General features: G+C 42.4%; 1 protein-coding gene across 1 annotated transcript in view; it reads left to right on the top strand.

Moving 5' to 3' along the window:
* The window catches only part of egfra (epidermal growth factor receptor a (erythroblastic leukemia viral (v-erb-b) oncogene homolog, avian)), a 66,253-nt gene that overhangs the window by 23,595 nt on the left and 15,099 nt on the right, over positions 1-27,559 (top strand). Inside the window, exons 2-18 of the mRNA XM_083781857.1 lie at positions 5,622-5,773; positions 8,526-8,712; positions 9,402-9,533; positions 9,667-9,735; positions 11,346-11,464; positions 13,047-13,188; positions 14,004-14,117; positions 15,268-15,394; positions 15,797-15,870; positions 15,990-16,077; positions 17,761-17,960; positions 18,638-18,770; positions 21,398-21,488; positions 23,044-23,201; positions 23,870-23,905; positions 25,207-25,351; positions 26,547-26,669. Of these exons, the coding sequence (XP_083637983.1) occupies positions 5,622-5,773; positions 8,526-8,712; positions 9,402-9,533; positions 9,667-9,735; positions 11,346-11,464; positions 13,047-13,188; positions 14,004-14,117; positions 15,268-15,394; positions 15,797-15,870; positions 15,990-16,077; positions 17,761-17,960; positions 18,638-18,770; positions 21,398-21,488; positions 23,044-23,201; positions 23,870-23,905; positions 25,207-25,351; positions 26,547-26,669 (2,090 nt within the window). The remainder of the gene's footprint in view (positions 1-5,621; positions 5,774-8,525; positions 8,713-9,401; positions 9,534-9,666; positions 9,736-11,345; positions 11,465-13,046; positions 13,189-14,003; positions 14,118-15,267; positions 15,395-15,796; positions 15,871-15,989; positions 16,078-17,760; positions 17,961-18,637; positions 18,771-21,397; positions 21,489-23,043; positions 23,202-23,869; positions 23,906-25,206; positions 25,352-26,546; positions 26,670-27,559) is intronic.

Here is a 27,559-nt window from a genome sequence, read left to right as displayed (position 1 = left end):
TGAGTCGCTCTGTCACAATATGGGTTACATAACCATAAGAGACACTCCTGTGTCTTTAGGTGTATAGAGAAGCACATGCTCACGTTTTTGGGGAGGATGAGTCAAAATGGAACCAGATGCTATGGAAAAATGACGTTCCCACAGTTGAGGTGTGGGTGTTTATCCCATTTTCACCTGAGATCAGATTCTAAAAATGTCTTCTACATCCTTACAGTTTTCTGAAAAGGCTATGTTTCTATGTCAGTCGTTAAAAAATAGCAGACCTACAAGCTCGTAGCGTAGATCTGCTATTTTTCAATAGCTAAAGCGTAACATAATGCTAACATCAAAAGGGGTCCCCGCCTAAAATGGGTTATTTTCCATTGTGCAAAAGATTAAACTTAACTTTACTGGTTCTTTTCTTTGGTTTTTAAATACAATCTCAAGAAATATTACAATACAATGGCAATTTATAAGTAACACAAGGTCAAAGAAAAGATACATAAAAGCATTTTTCCCGGTGTAGCTCATTGTCTCACAAAGACATTTTTTTTGTTTGAAAGATAAATATGGTATTCATTAAGCCACGATTCTCTCCATCATAAGTACAGTACAATGCTGGCTGTGTTGACACAGCGTAAGCGCGTTTATCCAGGCCGTGCGGCTATGAGATCTTTCTTTCTGCATGCATCGGAGATCCTGAGCAGGAAGTGGCTTTATGGCGTGTGTGTGTAAAAAATCAGGTCATTTGGAACACCACCTGCAGTGGTCATAAAAAGGGCTGATGAAATCAAAAGCTACTGTAGATACAGGAGAGTGTGTTTACAATGCAAGGCTTTTTTCTTGAGCAACAAAGTGTTTTCCTGTGTCGCACAAGACGCCAGGCGCCACATCCTCAAGGATATTATACCTCCGATCTTTAATTTGAGTTAATTATGCTGTACTGTTGCTATCAGCTGTCATAAATGCTCATCATAAACTCTGGGTGAAAAAAGGCTGACTGAAATGAGTCGGTTTACTACAGTAGTTAATTAACTATGTCATGTATTTGCTATTGTTCAAATAATTGAAGTCATGTAGGTCTATGTTCTCTATAGGTGTATTTTGGTATTACCAGCCTGATTTAAATGAAAAGTCACACATTTAATGTTTGCGTTGCCACAAAAAGCCGATTTGTTCATGATACACACATGACGTAAATTCTCCCTTCATTGTCAATGGCAAATGTGACCACGAGGACAAAAAAGACCCTCAAAAATCACACTTTTTTTTTTCCACACTATCGGCCACATGACATGTCTTACGTCGTCATTTACTGCCCTAAAACAAACTCACAAACTCGGCAAACGATTTACGTCATAACTGCCCTTTAAACAAACATTAAAGTCCATAGACTTGGCTGGCATGAAACGATTTACGTCATACGTTTTCTAAACAAACATTAAAGGTCCCATGGACTTGGCTGCCATATGATGTAACCTTAACCTTCCAAAGCCGTGCGTTGGAAGAGCTAGCGCCCCTCAGGAAGCTAAAATAGCATAGCAGATCACAGCATGTTGCAGTAAACGATCACACCCGTGTGAAGTGAGGGGCGCTCCTGTCATCGTACAGTCGTACACCATCATGCATCATCTCATACTGGCCAATCAGAATGCCTGTTGCCACAAACGTACGTCATATTTGGCGGACATGTGACCTAATTTCTCCTTTCATTGTCAACGGCAAATATTGAGACGTGTGGGGTCAAAAGCTGTATATAGGAGGGGCCCCTAAAGCGCCCCTAAAAAGTGCCCCCCCCCCAAAAAAAAGGTAATTCAGGAAGGTTTTTCGCTTATAATGGCTTTTCCCCAAAAAAACCAGCGGCGCCAGGGTTAAAGCGGTTAAAATAATCTGTGCCTGTTTTGTGATGACAACCAATTTTGTTTGTGTTACATTTTCCTCGGGCCGTAGTAACAATTACAGCTTGCTAATTTCATCTTACATGCCTGCTCTAATTAAAAGGGCCAGTCTGCTGTCCTATAACAGTCTGCCTGTATGTGTGCTGCTGCCGGGCTGCAGAGGGTTCATGTCAGGGGGGCTCCCGCGGGGCTGCAGCTAATGAGGACGAGGAATAGGAAGGGAGGGAGTGAGGAAAGGGAGAGACAGCTGTTACAGGGCCTAATTCTCACCGATGTTATGCCCATCTCCACCGGTTTTTATTATGTATGTGAACCCCAAAACAACAAATTAATAAACCCTCACTGTGGGAACAAGGACATATACCACTTAAGCCCTGTTCAAGCATTTCATTTTTATTTTTGAGTGGTGCAACCACTCCTACATCCAGCAATGTCCGTGTACCTAGGTAGGTAGGTACCTGTATGTGTACCTGTATGTATGTATAAGTGAGCACGAGTATGTTACTTATTTATACCAGTAGGGGGCACCAGAGTACAGAGAAGAAATTGGAACGATACAGAGAAGAAATTGGAACGATACAGAGAAGAAATTGGAACGATACAAATTGGAATGATACAGAGAACCAATAGACGGGAGTTGCACCACTCGGTTCACACTGGTGTGATTTTTTTATATATATATTGGAGGACAAAATTTAAATTTTTCGCCTATATTGACATCCCCAATGTAGGGCCTACTATGGAATGAAAATAGTTACGACATTCACGTTTTTTAGTTTTTTGACTAGCTAATTTCAGTTGAGGTATCTGTTCACATAATTCATGCTGTATGTATTGTTATGATGCAGAGAGAGTTGAACCCATATGCAGATTTCAAAAGTATTTAATGAAGAGATTAGGCAAATTCTTACACTGGAGCAGAAGGCAGGAAAATCAGGAATACATCTCATACTTCAGTAGAATCAGGAAATGTCGGAATGACACAATTAAGTCAACACAGGAACAAATGCATCGGCCAAAACAGAGTATGAACTGACAAAGGTGTCTTGCAATGAGTCCAGTATATATAAGGGGCAGGCTGATTGTAGAAGTGTTCACAGGTGGGATGACGAGGGAGTTGGAGACAGGTGAGTGAATGGGACTGCAGTGTGGAATGGAAAGTGGGAGTGGCCAGGGCTGACATGGTCTGTGGAGAGCCAGACCCTAACATGTATAATGTATCCGATGTATGAATCCCCCCCCCCATCGAATGAGGCGCCTTCAGCATTACATCATGGGGACGGGTTTGGTGAGTAATTCGAGTAATCTCAGACTGCTCAAATTATCTAATCTGACCCCATACATTCGATGGGGTGATTCATAGTACATCGGGTGTTGTTGTTGTCATCATTCATTTTGAGGGGCGTGCTATGCTATCCCCTCCCAACGTCTGGCTTTCACTCGTGACTCGCCACTTCACACAAATGTGTTTTATTTATTTTTCCCTTCCAGAAATGCTATGTGCAGGTTCTGTAACTGTCCATGTAAAGAAAGCACTGTGGCGTTAAAGGTGTGTCCTTTTATTAGGTATTGGAGTAGCCTACAGTATGTTGGCATGCTGTGGGCTTCTTTTTACTGTCATGACTCATGAGCCAACACGTTGAGGAATGCATTACCAACCACCAGTCATTAGAATTACAGCAATGCTTTTGGAACCATTTAATAGCAGGAGGAACAATGCTTTTGTCCCGAATGTTCAAATTGAACATGAACACTTGAACACTTGCCGTAGTAGCACTTATTGCCCTAGCCACAGGCGTATGCAAAGGCTCAACTTATCTAACTTAGATAGCATTTTATGTAGACATAGCACTATATAGTGTATGCAGTATGCATAGTTTCATTTATATATATATCCTACTGTGTGTGTGTGTGTGTGTGTGTGTGTGTGTGTGTGTGTGTGTGTGTGTGTGTGTGTGTGTGTGTGCCTGTCTGTATGTGTTCCTGGGTTCGGCTGCATGTATGTGCGTCAGTGCGTGTGTGTATGTACAGTATGTGTGCGTGTGTGCGCGTGTGTGTGTGGAGGTGCCCAACATTCTAGATGGCTGACTGAGCGAGTCATTCACGGTGCCAGTCAGAACCTGTCTGGCCAGCTCAGGACACTTAAGGAACACCACAGGAAGACGACCTGCTTTCTTTAAGAAGCACATTCTAGCTTTAATGGGCTGCTTTACGTTGGGGAACGAGCCTCTCGTGTCCTCGTGTACTTATCATTCTTATCCAAGCGCTTTGTTATGTAACACCAGATAGTCTGAATATTATCAGTGTATAACTGTAGGCGTATGTTAGTACACTGTCGATTATAGCGTCATTGTTATTGGCAGTTAGAAGCACCAACGTACCACTGGGCCGTGGCTCAGTGGTCCAGGCACCTTGGCTGGTAATCCAGTCTGGCAGTGTGCCGCGGGTTCGACTCCCGATCCCGACGGCCTTTACTGCATGTCTTCCCACCCCCCCCCCCATCTCTCTCCCCATTTCCTCTCAGCCTGCTGTCTGTCCCTCCATAAACAAATATAAAATAAAGGCGAATGCCACAAAAAAAAAAAGAAGCACCAACATATTTGGTGTTTTTTGTCAAGCATTTGTCCTAAAATCAAGGTATCTTTCAACAAGGCCGTGAGACTCTTATTTCTGTTCCGTTTCTGTGATATGATTCCTTAGGAAAATGCTGTTTCTTCTCAAGGAGCTTAGTAAAGTGAACATGAATATCATGGAATCTACGACCCGCACACAGTCTCTTTTCTCAGAAATGACACGACTTGGAGAAGTTTGGTTGTGTAGTGGTTGTTTTAACTAGCTCGAATCGCAGTGGAAATATTCAGCCCCGTTGCCAGTATAAATACAGCCTGCTCACGTTGACTCATGGACAAGCCACTGAAGCAAAGCACTCCAGTTCACTGGGACTCCATTCCCACTCTAGATGAAATCCAGATCAGCTATTCTCAACTGAACGCAGGCCAAGCTATGACTGCACAGACCCTTTCTTAACAGAGACACCCCGAAAAAGAAACCCTTGCGCGCTCATTTAGCTTACATAAATGAGGTAAGCTTGTGATCGGTGGTGGTGTCAGGCTGCTGGCGAAATGTTCTTTTGGCAATCGTTTGACATTTACAAATACATTTGTGATGTAATCATGTTGTGGTTCTCAAAGTGGGGTCCGGAGATCCCCAGGGATCAGTAACGGTTTAATCACAGTTTAGTTTAATCACTTTAATCACTTAATCACAGTTTAATCATCCTTTTTTGTTTAGCCTTTGGCTATTTGAAAATAACCAATTCTACAAGCTCACAACGTGCTGCAATGTGACACGCTGTGAGCTTGTGGATCGGCTATTTTGAAACATTTGAAAAAATAGAGAACATAAAAAAAAAGAAAAAAATGCTATATATATATATATACTGACCCGTGGCACAAGATATTTTCAGATAGGGGTCCGCGGCCAAATCCATTACATCAATCCTGCAGGGGTCCTTGACATGAAAACGTCTGAGAACAAAATGGCTGAATTGAATGCAATTAATTTGAAATGAAAAGTCATGGATCTTCTCATGATATCGACCCCTTCTTCTTCTTCTTCTCCGCCTCCTCCTGCTCCTCCTCCTCCTCCTTCTCCTCCTGCTCCTCCTCCTCCTCCTCCTCCTTCTCCTCCTGCTCCTCCTCCTCCTTCTTCTTCTTCTGCCTGCCTGCCTGCCTGTCCCTACAGTATGCCAAGGCATCACCAACAAGTTCAACCTGCTGAGCACCAAAGACGACCACTACCTGAACATGGTGAAGACCTACAGCAACTGCACCGTGGTGCTGGAGAACCTGGAGGTCACGTACACGGAGGACCACCACGACCTGTCCTTCCTCAGGGTAAAGAAGAAGAGACAGTGGCCGGGGGCACACCTTTAGCGCACAGCAGCGGACAGAGGAAGCTGACGCCCGACGTCATTCCGGCTTTTTTAGACAGCTGGTGGATGGAAAAGAAGCTCCACCTCCGCGGCTGACTGACGCGACGGACAGATTCCCGGAAACGCTCTCCTCCGAGTCAGTCAGCCGTGGGGGTGGAGCTTCTTTTCCATCCACCAGCTGTCTAAAAAGCCGGAATGACGTTGGGCGTCAGCTTCCTCTGTCCGCTAAGGTGTGCCTGCGCTGAGTGGTGGACAGAAAGTACCCTGCATTGGCCTGAGATATGAGACTACGTTTTATTTTCTCCAATGGAAATGTTCTAAAAAAGAACAAAAAAAACTTAGTATTGATTACATTGATTATTTCCATTGCAAAAACGATACGATACAAAGTCAAACGATACGATACGATATTTGCTGTTTACTGTACATATTGATATGCTTTTTAACCCATTTAGGCCTGACGTCGAAATAAAAAGAAACGTTCGCTCTGAAAGAATATATATTCAAAGATTTGTGCCGCATTTTAAAGATTTTTCAAAAATAGCAGATCTACAAGCCCATAGCGCGCCACCGAGTGGCGCACTATGGGCTTGTAGATCTGCAATTTTTTTAACATAATGCTTAGTTAAAACACCAAAAGGGGTTCCCGTCCAGAATGGGTTCAATTGATTATTTCCATTGTAAAATTCTACGATACAAAGTCAAACGATACGATACGATATTTGCTGTTTACTGTACATATTGATATGCTTTTTTAAATTAAAATCGATATTTCGATACAGTTACTATATCGTTACACCCCTAGTAAAGAGCCAAAAGTAGAAAGCGCTAGTTATGCAGAATGTCCCATTTCATGTTTTCAAATGTCTGAGAATATTTAGAAAATGGCAGATCTACAAGCTCACAATGCGTCGCATCGCGAGCTTGTAGATCTGAGCTTTTCAAAATGGCCGAAATGTATTTAAGGGCTGAAGTGGTTAATGCATGTTTTGTAATAATTATCCAAATCTACTAGTAACTAAAGTTTTCAAATAAATAAAAAATAAAGTGCAGTAGAAGTAAAAAATATAGACATTTTGAAATACTCCAAAAGTAACGTATGGGTATACCTCAAAAGTGTAACCTCAGTACTGTGTACAGTACTTCTACTTGAGTAAAATGTACTGTTACTTTACACACACCTCTGGGAAACCATTACTGCGCCGTAGACATACTCATCCCACGACAGCTGGTAAAGAGATCAAACTATTACAAACCACGCTTGGTGGTCTGAATGAAGTCTGTGGTACTTGTAGGACTCAACAGCTTCTCGCTGCTTCGGCTCCGAAGATGAAAGGCAGTGGTGGTTTTATATCACTCTCGTTGGAACCTTGTTTGAACTCTTGTCTGTAAGCACATGACCGTGTGAATAATGGTTATTATATTGTTACATCGTAAAAATGCCATGACAAGGACACACACATGGGCGAGGAGGCCTAAAATAACACACCCGTAGAAATGGTTATGTACATTTGGTAGTAGTACGCAGTGTGTGTGTACACTGAGTCATATTCCCATTTTTACGCTGATGATTTTGCAGTGTACCTAACTGGTTTTATAAATCTAACTCCAAATCAGCACAGCACAGGCCTCCGCTAAGGCCGCTATTGTGTCTTGAAATCGGTCAATAATATCTGAATGAGGGGGGGGGGGGGGGGGGGCCTTTCTGTGTGGAGTTTGCATGTTCTCCCCGTGTCCCCGATAGAGCGTCGCAGTCCCTCCCCCTTTCAGAACGACGAGTGGCCCAGGAAATAAATCCTAATGCATTTTTCCCATAGGCATTTCTTAAAGTATTTATTTAAAGACGGTTACGCTGCGGACAAAGCCAACTCGGATCGTGACAAATCATGACAATGAACACAATGTTTTGGGCCGATCAAATAATTTATAAGAAGAAAAACAAAACAACTAGTGTTGTCTCCTGCCTTTATTTTCTTCTTTCTAATGATTTGATCGGCCCAATATATTGTGTTCATTGTCATGATTTGTCACGATCCGAGTTGGCTTTGTCCGTGGCGTAACCGTCTTTAAATAAATACTTTAAGAAATGCCTATGGGAAAAATGCATTGCGATTCATTTCCTGGGCCACTCGTTCTGAAAGGGGGAGGGACTGCGACGCTCTATAGGGTAGGTACCCTCACAAAAAACATGCAGTAATCCTGGTCTCTAAACTGCCTCCCCCTGGCCAGCCGGGGTGCCTGATGGAGGGGAAACTGGTTGGAATAACGTGTTCCTTCCACACGCTACGTCCAACCAGGGAAACTCCCCCCTGTCAGGTCAAAAGAAGCAGCTTGGATGCTCATGCACTGAAGGAAGCATGAGGTCAGGTCATGGCTCTCCCCAGGTTGGTGGAGGGAGTGTAGAGCCCAGGATTACATTAGATCATTGATAATTGGTGATAAAAATAGGTTACAAATCGTGGAATAAAAATAAAATAATAAAAATAAATAATAATAATATCAAACAAATGTACAGTTAAATGGTAATGAAAATATCACAAATTGACTGGAGTAATATTGGTCTCAGTAAAGTTGGTAAGAATCATGCATTAGCTGTTCAGACATGAAAACATGGCAGCGTAACATGATGAAAAAAAACATCAATGAATTACAATTCACGCAACAAAAACGACTCTAGTCCTGCACGTTCTCATGGTCATTTCTTTGTCCTACAGTCAATTCAGGAAGTGGGAGGTTATGTCCTCATTGCCCTCAACACGGCTCCCAGGATCCCCCTGGACAACCTTCGCATCATCCGAGGCCATTCCCTGTACGACGGAGGCTTCGCCCTGGCCGTCCTGTTCAACTACAACAGGTCCGTGGACCAAGGCGTCACTGAGCTGCCGCTGAACAACCTCACAGGTCAGAGTTCCGCACACGACTTCCGCACACGACTTCTCAAAATATTTTATTTTATTTTATTTTATTTTATTTTATTTTATTTTATTTTATTTTATTTTATTTATTTTATTTTATTTTATTTTATTTTATTTTATTTTATTTTATTTTATTTTATTTTATTTTATTTTGAATGACCCGATTAATTTATCATCCGCATAAGGCACAGTTTAGCTCCGTCGGACGTGCAAAACATATAGTCTCCGCCACGCCTTCTTCCATCTGGCGGAGACTAGGAACCAAACGGATGGGCTGCAGCCCAGCCTGCAGGTCCCTACAGCCAGCTGTGTTGTGTTGTTCTAATGTTGTTTTCCTTTTTTAACCCATTTTGACCTGAGGAGGATTCTACAAAATGTCTTCTGAATCCTGACAGTTTTCTGAACAACCCTTGTTTCTTTGTTAGTGGGACGCTCAAACTATTTGAACTAAAATATGTAGTTCCGGGGACCCCCCCCCCCCCCCAGAAGCAAAGGTTTTAGTTAAGAAAAGTTCGCTCTGAAAGAATATATATTCAAGATTTGCGCCACATTTTCACGATTTTTCAAAAATAGTAGACCTACTACAAGTAGATGTAGATCTGCTATTTTTCAATAGCTAAAGGGGTTCCCGCGCCCTGTGGCCTCATATAGTGGAATATGACCTCTCTGTTTCAGAAATTCTCAAAGGAGGAGTAAAGTTCACCGGCAACCGGCTGTGCAACCTGGAGACAATAGAGTGGTACGACATTGTGAACGGAGACAGTAAGCCGAACATGGAGCTGCCTGAGGCTAACAGTAACCCGCTGTGTAAGGAGTTTATAATCTGACTCGCATATACACGAGAACAAAGCAATACCATTTCAGTGCATTTATTGATCAAGGGTTTTGAAGTGAACATTGAAGTCCTGACGTTCTTTGATCGATTCTCTTTTGGCCGCAGGTCGACGATGTCACTCCAGCTGCTTTAACGGTTCATGTTGGACACCAGGACCTCAGAACTGCCAAAAGTGTAAGTTGATTGGCTGTGTTTAAACCTCTCTGTCTACACAAATCTACACAAATGTGACCAGATTTGACTGAGGGACTGCCATTGGATTTTTCTTTTTTTTTTCTCGTTTTTTCATGTCATATGAAAGCAGGGAATCATTATAGCTTCAAATTGACATATTGGTTGTTCTTTATTTTTATTTTTATATATATTTTTTATCCCACGATTTTGTAACCCATTTTTCACCCCTGTGTCAATCATCTAATGTGATCCTGGGCTCTACACACCCTCTGCCAACCTGGGGAGAGCAACGGACTTAACTCATGCTTCCTTCATGCTTGAGTGTCCAAGTTGCTCCTTTACACCACAGGGGGGAGTTTCCCTGGTTGGACGTAGCGTGTGGAAGGAACACGTTATTCCAACCAGTTCGTTTCCCCTCCATCAGGCGCCCCGGCTGGCCAGGGGGAGGCAGTTTAGAGACCAGGATTACTGCATGTTTTTGTGAGGGTACCTACCCTAGGGGGCACGGGGAGAACATGCAAACTCCACACAGAAAGGCCCTTTCGCCAACTCCGCCTACAGGTATGGGCACTGATGACGCGGAGGACTAAACACGCCGCCAGCACCCACAGCGCCCCGAGCGGGAATCGAACCCAGGACCTTCTAGCTGTGAGGCGACAGCACTACCAACTGTGCCACCGTGCCCCTAATTTAGTTGTTCAGTTTGACCCACCAGGAGATATGGCTTATAGAGTAATGTCTTGCAGAAAACAGCGAGTTGACACTAGGCTTGAAAGGTTCACTTCTGTGGTCTCTATAACATTACATCTAGCTACATGTTTTAAGCATTTATTTCATATTTACATGTCTGACACAGCTCTGACACTTATTTCAGACATGCTCTAGTATCGTGACTGGGGTGCAGTACTTAGTTTAGACTAGTCATTGGTTAGACCAGTCATTAGTCCTACAACCTATCTCAAACCCTCACCCTAACCTCCCACGGGGCAGCACACCTAAACCTAACCTTAAGCCTCTCCCAACCTTTAACGCGCCCCTCACCAACCTTATCCGGTCGTTTTAACGATGTGACCATATTCACACGTTATCCCAAAAAAGAATCAGACCTGTCTGAAGTGAGTTGAACTGTACTGTACTGTACTGTACTGTACTGTACTGTACTGTACTGTACTGTACTGTACTGTACTGTACTGTACTGTACTGTTTAGAAGATTTTCTTTTTAAATTTCGAGGTCAGGCCTAAATGTGTTAAAGAATGTAACAATTCTCACCTATTATCGTATTTTCAAATATTATCATGGGTGTAATAGCAAAATGGCTACCGCATGAATAATGGCCAAGCCATTTTGCCCGTCACGGTTTACATTGACGGAGGGCGTATCTGTAATATTCTGGGACTCTAAATAACCACACTTGGAGAGCATTCAAACACAGGTCTTTACTTGGTGACTCTCAAAGCAGAACTGAACACACACAGCACACTCAGAGGCTACAACAGGCTGCAGGGGATCTTGCTAATCAGCACAGGTGGAAATAATGTTCTCAATCAGTGGCATGATCTATCTATCTATCTATCTATCTATCTATCTATCTATCTGTGTCATCGACAGTGACAAAGCTCAACTGTGCGCAGCAGTGCTCCAAGAGGTGCAAGGGGCCGTCGCCCAGCGACTGCTGCAACGAGCACTGTGCCGCCGGCTGCACGGGACCAAGACCCACCGACTGTCTGGTGAGAACGCAATTCAGTATTTAGCCCATTCTGACCTGAGATCAGATTCATACGAGGTTTCCACTGGACACACACTGGTCTGATTAACCCATTCTGACATGTTGTTCTTCGATTTTTCAAAAATAGCAGACCTACAAGCTCGTAGCGCGCCACTCGGTGGCGCGCTATGAGCTTGTAGATCTGCTATTTTTCAATAGCTAAAGCATAACATAATGCTAACACAAAAAGGGGTTCCCGCCCCAAAATGGGTTAAGTCTGACGTCATTTTACGTCCCGGGTCCAAGTGGCACCAGCTCCCGTCCGTTTATCTCATTGTAAATAGAATATCTAAACGCGTGAATCTTTTTACAACGACGTTATTTTTCAGAAAGGAAGCCATTGAGGGTTAAAATGGGTCTTAATAATGCATCCAACTCGAGTAGAATTACTGATGTTTTGAAGTGTCCATGACAACAAAAATATATGATGTGGAGACAATAAAGACTACTATTATCATTATTATTGAAGGTGGCAACATTTGCTCTGTAAAATATTTCGGGGGCATATTTAGAATGTGTGCAGGCTTGAGTATGTTGAATCCATTAATGAGGATTTAGTTGACGCAATAAAATAAAATGGCGATAGTATTCCATGTGGGGCAGATGGCCTGTCACAGCCAGATTTGGGAGAGCAGCGCAGCTTTGTTGTTGCGAGGAAAGCGGTAAATGAGACTTTCGTGGTTGTTTTCGTCTCAGATTTAGGGCCGATTCATACTTCTATTTTAGAGCCAAATAAAAGTTGGTTCGGCGCTGTAGAGCCTACAATGTGACGTCATTTGAGGTTTGGGGGGGGGATGGGGAGGGGCGGGTACTGTCCTAAAGTCGGCTCTTCGGTGCTACTGAAAATTTCTGACGAGTCTGACGGAGTGTCACAGTATAACTCTATATGGGGACACAAAAGCGCCGGAAGTATCTCAGGAGGGGGCGCTCACGTCACAGCTAAAATACTGAATGCCTCCGGACGAGGTCACGGGTCATGATGTTCTGGGGGGGGGGGGGGAGAGGAGGGGGAGGGTAAGGGCTCAGGGGGAGGAAAAGAAACAACAAAAAAAACTCATTTGTTAGCAAACACAAACACGCGTTGCCATCTTTTTCCATTGCGTGTCTTTTTATGAGAAGCCTCGCACGCTGTGTTCTGATCAAAAGCACATGGAGTGTACAGTATATAGTCCGAGCTACGATGCCATTGTATACCGCCGGTTAAAAGGGGCAACTTAGCTGCTTTTTAAACCCGAGTCCTCTCACATTGTTGTGAGGAGGAGGAAGAAGTGAAAAGGTGTACAATACCAATGCGCCCATGTGCTCTCTATAAAAAGAGGCTGGGAAATGTGCATCAACCTTTAGAAAGTTTGGGATTCAGGTGAAACGATCTCTGAAGTCACCCTTCAATATTGTGTGTAAAATCTCTCTGCTTTCTGCACAGCTGCTAGGCTTAGGATTTAAGGGCATGATAGATGAAGGAATGCGGTGTTATCATTAGCGTGGGGGGCTCTTGTTATGGTCCTCAGTGTACCGGACGGTTCTTGTTTGTGCTGCGCATGCAGGCCTGCCGGGACTTCCAGGATGACGGGACCTGCAAAGACTCTTGCCCCTTCCTCAATCGCTACGACCCCAACCTGCACCAGCTGGTGCCCAACCCGCACGGGAAGTACAACTTCGGGGCCACCTGTGTCAAGAGCTGCCCGCGTAAGTAAGACACAACACACATCAGAGAAACGGTTTGATCATTTTCAAGTTCACATGTGATGATGAAATTGGTTTATTTTATTTTATTTTATTTTATTTTATTTTATTTTATTTTATTTTATTTTATTTTATTTTATTTTATTTTATTTTATTTTATTTTATTTTATTTTATTTTATTTTATTTTATTTTATTTTATTTTATTTTATTTTTCATCTTCATCTTCATCTTCATCTTCATCTTCATCTTCATTTTCATTTTTTATTTATTTTGCTGGGCCCTTACCAGGAAACGACTCTGCGTATATGGTTATTGAGTTGTATGTATTACCACACATAAAGGCATGCATTGGGCGCTGTTGTCTTGACAGCCGAGAGAGAGAAATGAAAGGATGCCAGGAAGGTTTCACCCACCCGTAAATGGAACCCATCATGAATATTCACGTTGTGGAATGCTGAACAAGTGCCCAAGGTTGTCCCTTGGGGCTGTTAGACATTCGGTCGTCGTCGATCCTGCTTAGTTTAATTATAAACCGGATAAACAAGGAGAAGAAAATGATTGAGTTTTGTGGCGTGTTAATGCAACAACCGTTTCTCTTTCAATTTAACTCGGCCCTGTCCGACTGCTGCGCCCGTTTCGTCAGTGTTATATTACCCGCAATATAATATCATTTGTGACCTTATCCTCCTGTACAGACTAGAGCAACTCAGATGTTTAGAAATGCAGATAAAATTTATGTGCTCCATCATTTAAAGTAAACAGCTTGTCATTTTATGATTTCAGCTTGTCCATTTTATGATTTTATGATTCCTCACAGACAACTACGTGGTGACGGACCATGCCTGCGTGCGGACATGCAGCGGTAACACCTACGAGGTGGAAGAGGGAGGGGTCAGGAAGTGCACAAAGTGTGACGGACTGTGCCCAAAAGGTAGGGGGGGGGTCACCATTAACCCATTTTGACCTGAGATCAGATTCTAAAAATGTCTTCTACATCCTGACAGTTTTCTGAAAAAGCTACGTTTCTATGTCAGTGGTTCTTCGATTTTTCAAAAATAGCAGACCTACAAGCTCGTAGCGCGCCACTCGGTGGCGCGCTATGAGCTTGTAGATCTGCTATTTTTCAATAGCTAAAGCATAACATAATGCTAACTCCAAAAGGGGTTCGCCCGCCCAAAATGGGTTAAGCCTGAGTTACACTTGTACCCAAAGCTGGCGATCTTCAAGCTCACAGCGTGTTGCGCTGTTGATTTGCTATTTCCAGTGTGCGACAGAGACAGAGTCACGCAACTAGGTAAAAAAATTAAATCAAGCTTTGCTGTCACAATGGGTTGTCTGGGAACAGCAATAAAGCTGCAATCTGTAAGATATATGACGTTCCTGGGATTTGAACTCGGGTCTCATATGCAAGGGCCGAAAACACGGAATGTCCGCATGTAATTCGGGAATCTTAGCTAAATAAAGGTGTCTACTATCACCATCAATTCCCTGGGGAAGTTGTTTTGCACGAAAAACACTCGTTGGGCTAATAACGGCCATAGCCGTCATCACAAATGTGATGACGGTGTTTTTTGTGTGCAAGACTAATGCTTGCAATGGATTCAGAATCATGAAAACCCCCTAGTTTGACACGTCACATGCTACTTAAAGCGGAATGAAAATGTGTAAATGTTGCCTGCATATAGGTTGTGGTACCCCAACTTTCAGCAGCTGTCACTCACAGCGTATCCCAAGGGAGTTGGCTTGGAACAAATTGAGAGGTGATAGTAGACACCTTTATGAACACATTTTGGGAAGAAAGCTAGTGGTAAGGATTTATTTAGCAGATTTGCCACACATTTTGATAACTTTCAAATTTGAGCTCATTTTCAAATGGAACAGTATTAGTAGATTCATTCAAACGAATCAAAAGATGAATTCCTTTTACTCAATAAAAATGTTGCTTTAACGAATATTTTACATGGGCCATAATACGTGTTTTCTGCAACTGTACTAGGCTCAGCTCCATGAGGTCAAAGACATGAGACATGCTCCATGTGTTGATAATGTCCATTTTGTTTGTGCTGTTGATTGGGTTCCAGTTTGCAATGGGCTCGGAATGGGAAAACTGATCCACTCGCTGTCTATCAACGCCTCCAACATTGAGTCTTTCAGAAACTGCACCGTCATCAACGGGAACATCGCTATCATCTCTACATCTTTTGATGGGTGAGTGGCAGCAATAGTACATAAAGCTTCACAGGTGACATTATATGAATGGTTAATGTGTGTAGCACCTTTATCCAAGGCGCTTTCCGTCACTAACTCTGGGGGAGCCCGGGATCGAACTGGGAATCCGACCACTCTACCCCCTTATCCACTGCCACCACCCAATGGAAATAGATTGGTCCTGTCCTCCTATCTGCATTATAAGAGATTATTGGGGATCTAAGTCACTAGATATTATGGGGATCTAAGTCACTCAATATTATGTCATATTGAATACTTTATTAGACAGATAGGTAAACAGCAGGAGGTACAGTCAGACATTTGAGCTAAAAGCATAACGAAAAAGTCCTGGCGACTTCTTTCCATTGAGTTTCTATGTATAATACTACGTTTCATTTACAGGGACGACTTTACGAAGACACCAAAGATGGACCCTGCCCAGTTGGATGTGTTTAAGACCGTTAAAGAAATTACAGGTAAAGATTGCACAACTCCTGAATGATGACCTATTTTATTTCTAATTGCTTGCATTATTTTCACTTCACACAGTGAGTTTTGTAACCCCACCCCCCTAAAATGTGGTACCGTCTCACAGGCTTCCTACTAATCCAGGCTTGGCCAGAGACGATGGACTCGCTCACTCCCTTCGAGAACCTGGAGGTCATTCGTGGGAGGACCAAACGGTATTATATAGGCTCGCTGTTGAAACTCTCCTTCAGTGTTGTTTTTGGCAGCAAATTAAGTTTTTAGTTTTAGTCATAGGGCTGGATTTTGAAGATGCGTTTTACAATGGTGTAATACATACAGTTTTATGAGCTGGGGGCGTGTTGTATGTCATATTGCAATTTTGGGCATGTTAAGAAGCGCTTTCGACACCCCGTGGATTGCGCAAAACGGCCTTGAATTAGTCATGGGTGTGTTTAAGGCGTGTTTGAGACGTACCCAATCAACATGTCTGTACTATTCTACCAGTCAGCTGATGTCACATACGGAATGCGCACTTTGGGGATCGTGGTATTACATTTCTTCAGGCTGGCACCATAGAAGACATGACATGACTTTGTCACACATAAAATATTCAGGAACGCCGTATGCCATATGTGTGTGCGTTCAACACGGGCCGATATGCCTTTCATAATACGAATGTGCGCAGAGCGAGGGCAATTTATGTATTACCCCATTGTAAAACGCATCTTCAAAATCCAGCCCATAGTCTCTTGAATAGTTTTCATTTGGTTTTAGTCACCCGGAATGTTTTAGTGTGAGTCTAGTTTTAGTCGACTAAATATCCTAAGATTTTAGTAGACTAAATCTACAGTTGATTTAGTCGAACAAAATGTATTTTGGCGGGCCTTGACGTAACGAATTTCACTTGCTGAAAATAGCCGAATCTACAAGCTCACAACGTGTCGTGTTGTGAGCTTGTAGATCGGCTAGTTTCAGCATGCAACCAAGTGTAAAATGACTTATACTGGATCTCTTGTCCACTAGTCCCTTCCTAACATTTTAGTCTAGTTTTTATTTGTTGACGAAATTGTCAGTATATTTAGTCATAGCTTATATATATATATAGCTTATATAGCTTAGTCATAGCTTATCATAGCTTAGTTTTCATTTAGTTTACATTTAGTTTTCGCCAGTGCAAAAAGGTAGTCGACAAACATTTTTCGTCTTAGTTTTAGCGACGAAAACAACACTGCTCTCCTTGTGGATTCAAATATCCACCAAAATATCGTGGTCAATTTCAGTGTTCAGTTTTTTTAATTTAGTCATAGACAGTCTTTGGAATTAAACATTTAGTTTAGTCATCTTTTAGTCACCTCGAATGTTTTAGTGTTGGTCTAGTTATAGTCGACTAAATGTCATAAGATTTTAGTTGACTAAATCTACAGCTGATTTGGTCGACTAAAGTGTATTTGGCAGGCCTTAGTGCCGTCGTAATGGCTGATTTTTACACTTTCTGAAAATAGCCGATCTACAAGCTCACAACGCGTCACAACTCACAAGCTTGTAGATCGCCTATTTCCAGCATGCAAACAAGTGTAAAATGACTTGTGTCTTACTTATACTGGATCTCTTGTCCACTTAGTCTAGTTTTTATTTGTTGACGAAATTGTCAATGTTAGTTTTAGTCATCATAGCTTAGTTCTCGTGTAGTTTCCATTTAGTTTTCGTCAGTAAAAAAAAAAAGGTAGTCGCCGAGCATTCTTCGTCATGGTATCATACTCTTATGTTAACCCATTTTGGCCGTGAACCCCTTTTGGTGTTATGTTATGCTTTAGCTATTGAAAAATAGCAGATCTACAAGTAGGTCTGCTATTTTTGAAAAAAATGTGTTAATGTTTATGTGTACTGTGTAACCACAGCGGTAGCCACAGCCTGGGCATCCTCACGCTGGGCATCAGCCACCTGGGCCTGCGGTCGCTGAGGGAGATCAGCGACGGGGACGTGCTCATCACCAAGAACGGCAACCTCTGCTACACCAAGAAACGCCACTGGAAGGCCCTCTTCAAGTCCGAGAGCCAGAGTGTCAAGGTCGACCTCACCCCAAACGCCACCACCTGCAGTAAGTTAACATTAAGACTCTTAAGTCTCTTAAGGTGTTCAGACCAGAATATATATATATATATATATTCGCTCGGTTCGTCCCGTGTGTGCTGCTCCAGGTCGCACTGCGCCCGTTCACGCAACTCTGGATGTTTGAACGCAGCTTGATAGACCGCACAGTTCAATGTCCTCCACTAATTTCATTCTTAGTCGACTAATAATTCAATACATTTGTTGATTCAATCGACAAACATCTAAAATTGTGTTTGCCACATTGACCAAATTGAACGGCACATTTCCTTTTTTCTTTTTTTTTCTGGCTTTCGCCTTTATCGCCTTTATTTTATATATTTTTCATGGAGGGACAAACAGTAGGCTGACAGGAAATGGGGAGAGAGATGGGGGGGGGGGGGAAGACATTCAGTAAAGGCCGTCGGGATCGGGAGTCGAACCCGCGGCACACTGCCAGACTGGATTACCAGCCAAGGTGCCTGGACCGCTGAGCCAACGGCCCAGGCCGAACAGCACATTTCTAATGTTTTTTACAGTTTCCTGTTTTTTACAGGCCGCTCTACCGGCCCTATAGTTGTGTGGCCACAGATCATTGCAGGAGCCAGATTTTTCTTAATCTTAATCAAACATAAATGTAAGGATTACCTAATTGAGGGGTATGTGTGTGTATGTGTTTGTTTGCAGCTGAGCACAACAAGATTTGTGACCGGAAGTGCACCAAGGACGGGTGCTGGGGCCCCGGCCCCGCCATGTGTTTTGCCTGCCGGGACCACAGCCGAGACGGGAGCTGTGTTGACTCCTGCAACATCCTGGAGGGGTATGAGGAAGGAATATCACTCCCCCATTCTGACCTGAGATCAGATTCTAAAAATGTCTTCTACATCCTGACAGTTTTCCATTCTGAACTGAGATCAGATTAAAAAAATGTCAGTCGCTCTGTCAATGTCAGTCGCTCTTCGATATTTCAAAAATAGCAGACCTACAAGCTTGTAGCGCGCCACTCAGTGGCGCGCTATGAGCTTGTAGATCTGCTATTTTTCAATAGCTAAAGCATAACATAACATAACATAACACAAAAATGTAGACAAATAAACAGTTTGATCGCATGATGTGATCTACAAGGTTAGTTCCTTTTTTAGAAGCCTATTTTCATGCGGGGCTGTTTCCGGCCGGCCTCCCGATGATAGCAGCTGAGATAGAGAGCTTTGCTATTGAGTCCTTGAAGTCATGCCTTAGTGAATATATTTAAGCCATTTAGGCCTGAGACCAGATTCTATAAAATGTCTTCTGAATCGTGACAGTTTTTGTGAAAAACCTCATGTTTCTATGACTCGGTGTCGCTCAAACTATTTCATGTCAAGGACTCCAAAAATGATAATGTAATTGGCCTGCCGACGACCCCCACTTGAAATTGTTACAGGGACCCCCCCAGAAGCAAATATTTGAGTTAAAAACATTCACTGTGAAAGAATATTATATTGAAAGATTTCCACACATTTTTTGACGATTCTTCCAAATCTACAAAGCTCATGATGAGCTTGTATATCTGCTATTTTCCAATAAATAGCAGTTAAATAGCATACATTTAAAATAAATGGTTAAAGTTAAAAGCTAAAGCGACACAGCTGCGTTCCCCGTCTTAATGGGTTAAACCCGGGTCTCGAGAAGACAAACATCGGAGCAGGAATGGCACACACACTCCCCCAACTGTTTATCTTAAGAGATTCTCTGTCAAACATTGAACGTTGCCATGCTTACACGTTAACGTCTGCCCTAAAAACAAAAGAACAGAAAGAGGGATCAAAGATTTCACTTCAGATGTAACCTTTCATTTAATGTATTATTTTAGAAGGACACCATGCACATTAATTAACCGCTTAAGCCCTATACAGTGTATAGTTCGGTGTACGACAACAAGATGTCACAACAAGTCGTCTCAAAACAAGTCACAAGATCACAATACGTAATATGTTATACTTTGGCTATTGGAAAATAGCAGATCTACAAGCTCATAGCGCGGCACCGAGTGCCGCGCTATGAGCTTGTAGATCTGCTATCTGCTAAAAACGCGAAAATGTGGCACACATCTTTGAATATACTGTATTTTCTTTCAGCGCGAACCGTTTTCAACTCAAATCTTTGCTTCTGGGGGGGTGGAACAACATATTTTCACATGGGGGTCGGCAGCCAATTACATATTTATTTATTTTGGGAGGGGGGGTCCTTGACATGAAAATGTTTGAGAACGGCTGACATAGAAATATAGGGTTTTTCATAAAACTGTCATAATTTAGAAGACCTTTTGTAGAATCTAGTGTCAGGTCTAAACGGGTTAACATCACTATTCTGTGCTGTAGGCTAACCCTAACCCTAACCCTAACAGATTTACCCCAAAAGGCCCCGGGCACGTTAAAGGGTGAAAAGCTCAAATAAAATATCAAAAAGAAGAGCAAATAAGAATGTTAATATATCAACATTAAAAAGCGCACGTAAAATGGGCATATATGGGCATATAAAACAGTCAGGATCTTGACGCGGCAATCAATATCATCACATGAGATAACATGAAACCTATATTGATTCCCAGAGGCAATCCAGGCCATCCACCCAGACCCAATTACACTACGCACAAAATACAATAAAAAAAAAAAAACCTAAAAGAAACCCATCTGTATTTTTTTGTCAAGTGTAACCACTTACCCTAAACACAGTATACAGTGCTTAGTTGACCGGGGTCCCCCAGACATGTACCTTTTTTCCCCTCTACACTAAAGCTCTTTGCCGGAAATAGCAGAAGTACAAGCTCACAATGTTGTGACCTTATAGATCAGATATGCTTCGCTGAATGTTCGCCCATTATTAACACCTTTTTTTTGTGTGCTAAAGACGTCTCCAGTCTCCACACGTCCTCTCAATAAAAAAAACGCGGGGTGCTATAAGGACGTGTATAGGCGTCCTTGGGTCCTTTTTAAGCTTGAGCTGCCTTGTTTTGCACATGCACGCACGCACGCAGCCCTTCCCTTACTTGTTTTACAGGCCGACAAAAACTCGCTATTATCTCTGAATCTACTACGTCCATGGTTTTGATCAGAACGGCGATGTTCTGTCCTACTTATCCAAGCATCTCGTTTTGGAATATTAACGCTTCTAAAAGAGAGATCAGACGAGGTAGCGCGAGGTCGTAATGGAAGATTATAACTCCCGCTTTTTTGGGGGGGGGGGGGGGGGGGGGGATGGAAGGCGGGGCTTTTCAGATTACAATCTGCCTCATCTGCTGGGCACTCTAGCGCCTTTATTTTGACCAACTCTGGCAGCGTTATAAGTGTTACATGCCCAGAATAGGGACGCTAGGGTTCTTGTGGGTAATGTTAACACAATCAATCTTTCTTTCTTTCTTTCTTTCTTTCTTTCTTTCTTTCTTTCTTTCTTTCTTTCTTTCCGCAGAGAACCACGTGAGGTGATCGTGAATAGAACCTGCCTGGAGTGTAACTCAGAGTGTCGGCACCTCAACGGAACAGAGTCCTGCAATGCTCCTGTACGTGTTGTCTCTACTATAAACAAACAATAGCAGCACGTGCTCAATTGTCTATTGGTCTACTGCATGAATAATGACACAACTGAAGTGTTTATATGGTCCACTGGGTTTGTTGCCAGACGCTTTTGTGGAGTAAAGAAGAGAACGCAACATGTTTTTAGAGATCAATCGGCAGGATTAATCCAGTAGGGCCGTCTAGAAGCAGCTATGTCTGACACTGTATGTCCGTATGTCTGTATGTCCGTCCGGGGCTAATCTTACAAACTGCTGGAGAAACCCTACAGCAGTGTTGTTTTTGGCAGCAAATATTGAGTTTAATTTAGTTATAGTCTCTTGAATAGGTTTCACCTACTTTTAGTCACATTGTAGTCACCTGGAATGTTTTAGTGTTAGTCTAGTTTCAGTCGACTAAATGTCATAAGATGTTAGTTGAGTAAACCTACAGTTGAGTCGACTAAAATGTATTTTGCCGGGCCTTGATGCCGTTGTAATGGCTGTTTTTACACTTGCTGAAACTAGCAGATCTACAAGATACAGAAATGTATAAACAGCAACAGAGTAGAGTCAAACACTCGTCGTTGTGGTCTTGTTTCTATTTAGGTCCTATGCAATCAATTCATAGACATGACATGAACAACAACCAAATTCAATATCATCACAGGTAAAAAAGAAAAAAAATCACCACATGAAAAATTAAGATAAAGTTAAAGTTTTTTATTCAGGTGCTAGGATCAGTGTTGATTTCGTCGACTAAAACAAAGACAAAAAGTGTTCGTCGACTACCTTTTTTCACTGACAAAATCTAAATGGAAACTAAATTAAAACTAAGCCATGATGACTAAAACTAAGACTAACTTTACAAACAATTTTGTCAACAAATAAAAACCAGACTAAAATGTTAGGGAGGGACTGGTGGACAAGAGATCCAGTATAAGTCATTTTACACTTGGTTGGATGCTGAAAATAGCAGATCTACAACGCGTCGCATCGCGCTGCGATGCGTTGTGAGCTTGTAGATCGGCTATTTTCAGCAAGTGTAAAATCAGTCATTTCGATGGCATCAAGGCCCCCCAAAATACATTTTAGTCGACTAAATCAACTGTAGATTTAGTCGACTAAAATCTTATGACATTCAGTCGACTAAAACTAGACTAACACTAAAACATTTCAGGTGACTAAAATGTGACTAAAACTAAGTGAAAAAAATCCCTCAAATCGTTACACAGTATCTCTATAGTCATGTGTTCAAGACGGATCTGTCCGATATTTCAGATTCCATCCTAATTGGCTAACATTGGCTTTCAAAGTTTGCAGGACTGGCCGGTTTTGAACAAAAAAAGTCTTTCACGCACTTTCCTACTAGGCTGAGGAATATATCCCACCCTTTTCACATTGGCCTGTTATAGCGCCACCAGGAGGCCACAACCTGTATTTTTCAATACTTTTTTGTTCTTTTGATGGATTCATGTATTATTCCATTTATATTTTTGCCCATATAGAATGCAGTCTGTTCGGATATTAACTATCTGTATATCTGACTGTCTCTACTTCTCAGGGTCCTGGGAATTGCACAAAGTGTGCCAACTTCCGGGATGGATTGTTCTGCGTGTCACGCTGTCCCAAAGGTGTTCCGGGGGAAGGCGACGCTCTCGTCTGGAAATACGCCGATCCGACGCACGTGTGCCAGCTGTGCCATAAGAACTGCACCCAAGGGTGAGCGTTGCGTATCCTTCGTGCACCAACACGTTAATCATACTAGCAATGTGCTATTTCACCGCCTGGATATCAGTGTTGTTTTTGGCAGCAAGTTTTAGATTTTAGTTTTAGTCATGGTCTTTTGAATACCGGTAGTTTTCCATTTAGTCTTAGTAATATTTTAGTCACCTGGAATGTTTTGGTGTTTTGTTTAGTCGACTAAATATCATAAGATTTTAGTCGACTAAATCGACAGTTGATTTAGTCGACTAAAATGTATGTATGATGTAAAATACGGCCTTGATTAGCAATCGTAATGGCTGATTTTACACTTGCTGAAAATAGCTGATCTATAAACGCTGCGACGCGTTGTGAGCTTGTAGATCGGCTATTTTCAGCATGCAACCAAGTGTAAAATGACTTATCTCTTGTCCACTAGTCCCAGTTTTAGTCTATTTTTTATTTGTTGACGAAATTGTCAATATATTTATAGTTGTATAGTTTTACTCATCGTAGCTTAGTCTCCATTTAGTTTTCGTCAGGGAAAAAAGGTAGTCGACGAACATTTTTCGTCTTAGTATTAGTCGACGAAATCAACACTGCTATATATGAAATATACAATATGCAAACATCCCAGACATTCAACTGAAAGTATTTACTGACCGTGAATCACATTCTGTTTACAGATGCAATGGCCCTGGACTGAAAGGCTGCCAGAAAAAGTGAGCATGGATTCAAAGTTCTCAGTCGCCACGCATTGATTTCACTCATTTGGATTCCATAGAAGCCACAGCGTGTCTTCTCTGAATGCATTGCTGCGCGTCGAAAATAGCAGATCTGCAAGCTTGTAGATCGGCTATTTTCGGTCTTTTTTTTTTTTTTTAAGATGAAAGAGTATTTGATGTGATCAGGTCAGGATCAGGAATTAGGAATAGAATACAAGTTCAATATGAATTGTCTCAGAAATATCATAAAAGCAAAGAGGTTAAATGCCTCAAATCTGTGATTGCCTCAGCTGGCTGTTATGTGGGAAAAACAGCAACAATAGGTTTACTTTAGAATGATCATACAGTACCATCATCATTACATTTTCAGTCTTGAGATTTTATTTTTGAGTGGCGCAACCATAGGGTGCAGCCACTCCAGTGCCCAGATTTGTCCGTCCCTGGTGGTGTCCCTATGTTTAGGGTACCAACAGGGGGCGCTGTTTCACCACTCACTTCAGATTGGTCTGATTTTTTCTTATGTAACTACTGTATTTCCAGCAAAGGTATAACAATTATTCTGGTCAGTAGATCTTGTTGAGCTGGTCATTTGGAACGTAGCTCTCAAGCATAGACTGTACAAAATATGGACAAAGCGTTCCCCGGGTCTAACATGAACGTAAAATGAAGCCTGTAATAATATGCTAATTCCTGATGTAAGTCGCCATCTTTGGTACCAGCTGGCCATTGGCTGGCTCCGTTTTGTATACCAGCTGGTCATTGGCTGCCCAGACAACGAGGCGGGACTTCCCCCCTTCTTCTCCGTTGGTTTTTATTTTGACTCGAGTGGGAGGGGAATCCCGATCATAGACTGTAATGGTAGCCACGCCCCTCAGAACATACGCGATGTTTTTTTTTCTTTATGGTCATTTTTTTAATTAATGGGACCATAATTTTCCAAAAAGAATATTATGACATTAGAAATGAGACTTTAAACTAGTGACTGGAAGAAGAAAGTATTCATGACCATGTTTATTAAGGTAATACAGTCTAGGTGAAGTTGGGCCAAAATACATGGGCCTCTATGGAGCTATGGGGCTTTTTGGGTCCGGTCCAGCACCACAACAGGCCATTATATGAACTACCGATTTCAAATGAGGCTTCACGAAATATCTGGCTGACTGCCCCCCTGCTCTCAAGTCAAAATAGTGTGGCCAGTGGGCACCCCCTGATATAGGGGCATAACAAGTGGATAAGTCCGCTGCTTACTTCCACTGTGTAATATCCGTATCAATCTATACCTTCTTTTTGCCTTTCAGCCAATCAGGCTTGTCTATGATCGCGGCCGGTGTGGTGGGCGGTCTGCTGGCGGTGGTCATCGCAGCGCTGTCTGTGTTTGTGTGTCTGCGCCGACGCCACATCAAGAGGAAGAGGACCCTGCGCAGGCTTCTCCAGGAGAGAGAGGTGAGAAGAGGAACAAACCCATCGAGAGGAGTCTTTTATTGGCTTTGGACGCATGCCCATGCCTGCATTGCCCGGAAGCCTTCTGACCATGGTTTACGCCTAATAGTATTCAATATCATAATAAACTTTATTTATTATAGCGTGCTTTTTGAAACAGGGCTACACAGCGCTTTTGCAATAGCAAGATAAACTAGAAAAGCAGTTCCTGCGGAAAGTGTGTGGGCTCGCTCAAGACTTTATAACATATTGCCAATTCCAGTCTGTGCTGCTCACCCATCTGGGTGTGATGTGAGGTGATTAGCGGTGATTACGTGCACCTGCACTATGTCACCACTCCTTTAAAAGGAACTTGCATTCAGACACTCTCCACACTGATGAAGGCTGGATAGCCGAAAGGTTTGTCTCCTGTCCAAGATGCAAGAATAAATGACTGAAATGCAGTCTTGGTGTGTGCGACCCATTACCGCTATGATTCGAACGGGTAACACACCTTAAGTCAGAGCGCGGTGGTCACATGAAGAGCTTGCTAAAAACCCGCCATGTATACTGTATGATGTATTGTAGAAAATGTATTAAAGATTAAGAAAGATTTGTAAACAATTACAACAAAAATGGACCATTGGCCCGGCGCCGTGACGATAGATGGTGACGTATTCACTGCCATCCCCAGGAAGCGGCGTTGTTATAGCAACCACAGATAGCATCTCTGTGTGAACCTAGAAAGATCTGACCCTTCCTCATGCAAACACCTTTACCAAATTTAAAAGAAATTAAAAAGAAAAATACAAGCATAAATAACTGCATGTCAAAGTTTGAACTAGATTTCTAGCAAAAGTATGTGGAGGTAGTTAGATGCCAAAAAATAAAATGACTATGGAGAACTAGTGTGTGCTCACTGGAGCAGTAGAATCAAACTTAAAGGATAAAATAAACAGAAATTGCGTCAATTAAAATAAATGTGAACTAATTTAAACAAACATAAAAAGGTATAACGATAACATTTTGTCGTACAACTGGGGGGTGACACACACAGTCTTAAGACAAAATTGAGCTTTAGGCCAGATTAGTGCAGAATCGGCCTCGCTACTAGTCGAAATCCACTCCATTATGTATGTGAGGTTCTGTAGTACATTATTATGCGATGTCTGTCACCATTAAACTGCCAAAATGATCTATTCTTTTTTTTTTTCTTCAGTTGGTTGAACCTTTGACCCCAAGCGGAGAGGCGCCCAATCAGGCTCTGCTGAGGATTCTGAAGGAGACGGAGTTTAAGAAGATCAAAGTGCTGGGATCAGGGGCTTTCGGCACCGTTTACAAGGTAACAAACTACGTGTCGGTTGTATTAATAAAAAGCACTTTGTTGCGAACAGTCCCATCATATCCCATCTCCTCTCCTGTGTTGCCGAGCTGCAGTGAAGCAGCGAACCAAGTACCAACACCCCTCAGTGCTATCCCAAATCTACATCTGGTGTCCATTTTTCAATTAAAAGTCAGATTTCCGGCCCACCACATCATGCATGAGTCGGTCCGATCTCACTTTCAGTGGTTGTGTGTGTGTGTGTGTGTGTGTGTGTGTGTGTGTGTGTGTGTGTGTGTGTGTGTGTGTGTGTGTGTGTGTGTGTGTGTGTGTGTGTGTGTGTGTGTGTGTGTGTGTGTGTGTGTGTGTGTGTGTGTGTGTGTGTGTGTGTGTGTGCGTGGGCGCACGTGTGCATGCATGTGCATGTGTTCACGCATGATTACGGTTTCCTAAACAGTGGGTCGGGGACTCGTCGGGACCCATGTTTGGGTTAGAAACAGTACTGTATATATTATTTTAAAAGACTAAAAAAAAACGTTGAAACTTTTCATCAATCAAAAACAATTCCAACATTTTCCTGAGTAGAACTAATCTAATCAATTCGATGAATAAATCCAAAATAAAAAAGCAGATCTAAAAGCTTGCAACATGGCTCGAAGCGACGTGTTGTGAGCTTGTAGATCTGCTTTTTCCACTCGTTTCTTGAACTAAAACGCTTGGGAACCACTGCATTACTGCGTGCGTGCGTGCATGCGTGCGTGTGTCTTTATGACTGTATGCCTGCATGCAAGAGCGAAATACAATACACAATTTTTAAAGTTGCTTATGGGTACATTTGGATTTGGGTATGTATGTTGTATGTAGTACTAATGATACTGTAGAAGCCTATGAAATGACACGTGTGTGTGTGT

The sequence above is a fragment of the Protomyctophum parallelum genome (genome assembly GCF_964188405.1).
Source record: "Protomyctophum parallelum genome assembly, chromosome: 14".
NCBI classification, from domain to species: Eukaryota; Metazoa; Chordata; class Actinopteri; order Myctophiformes; family Myctophidae; genus Protomyctophum; species Protomyctophum parallelum.
This window is presented reverse-complemented; position numbering and strand designations above follow the sequence as displayed.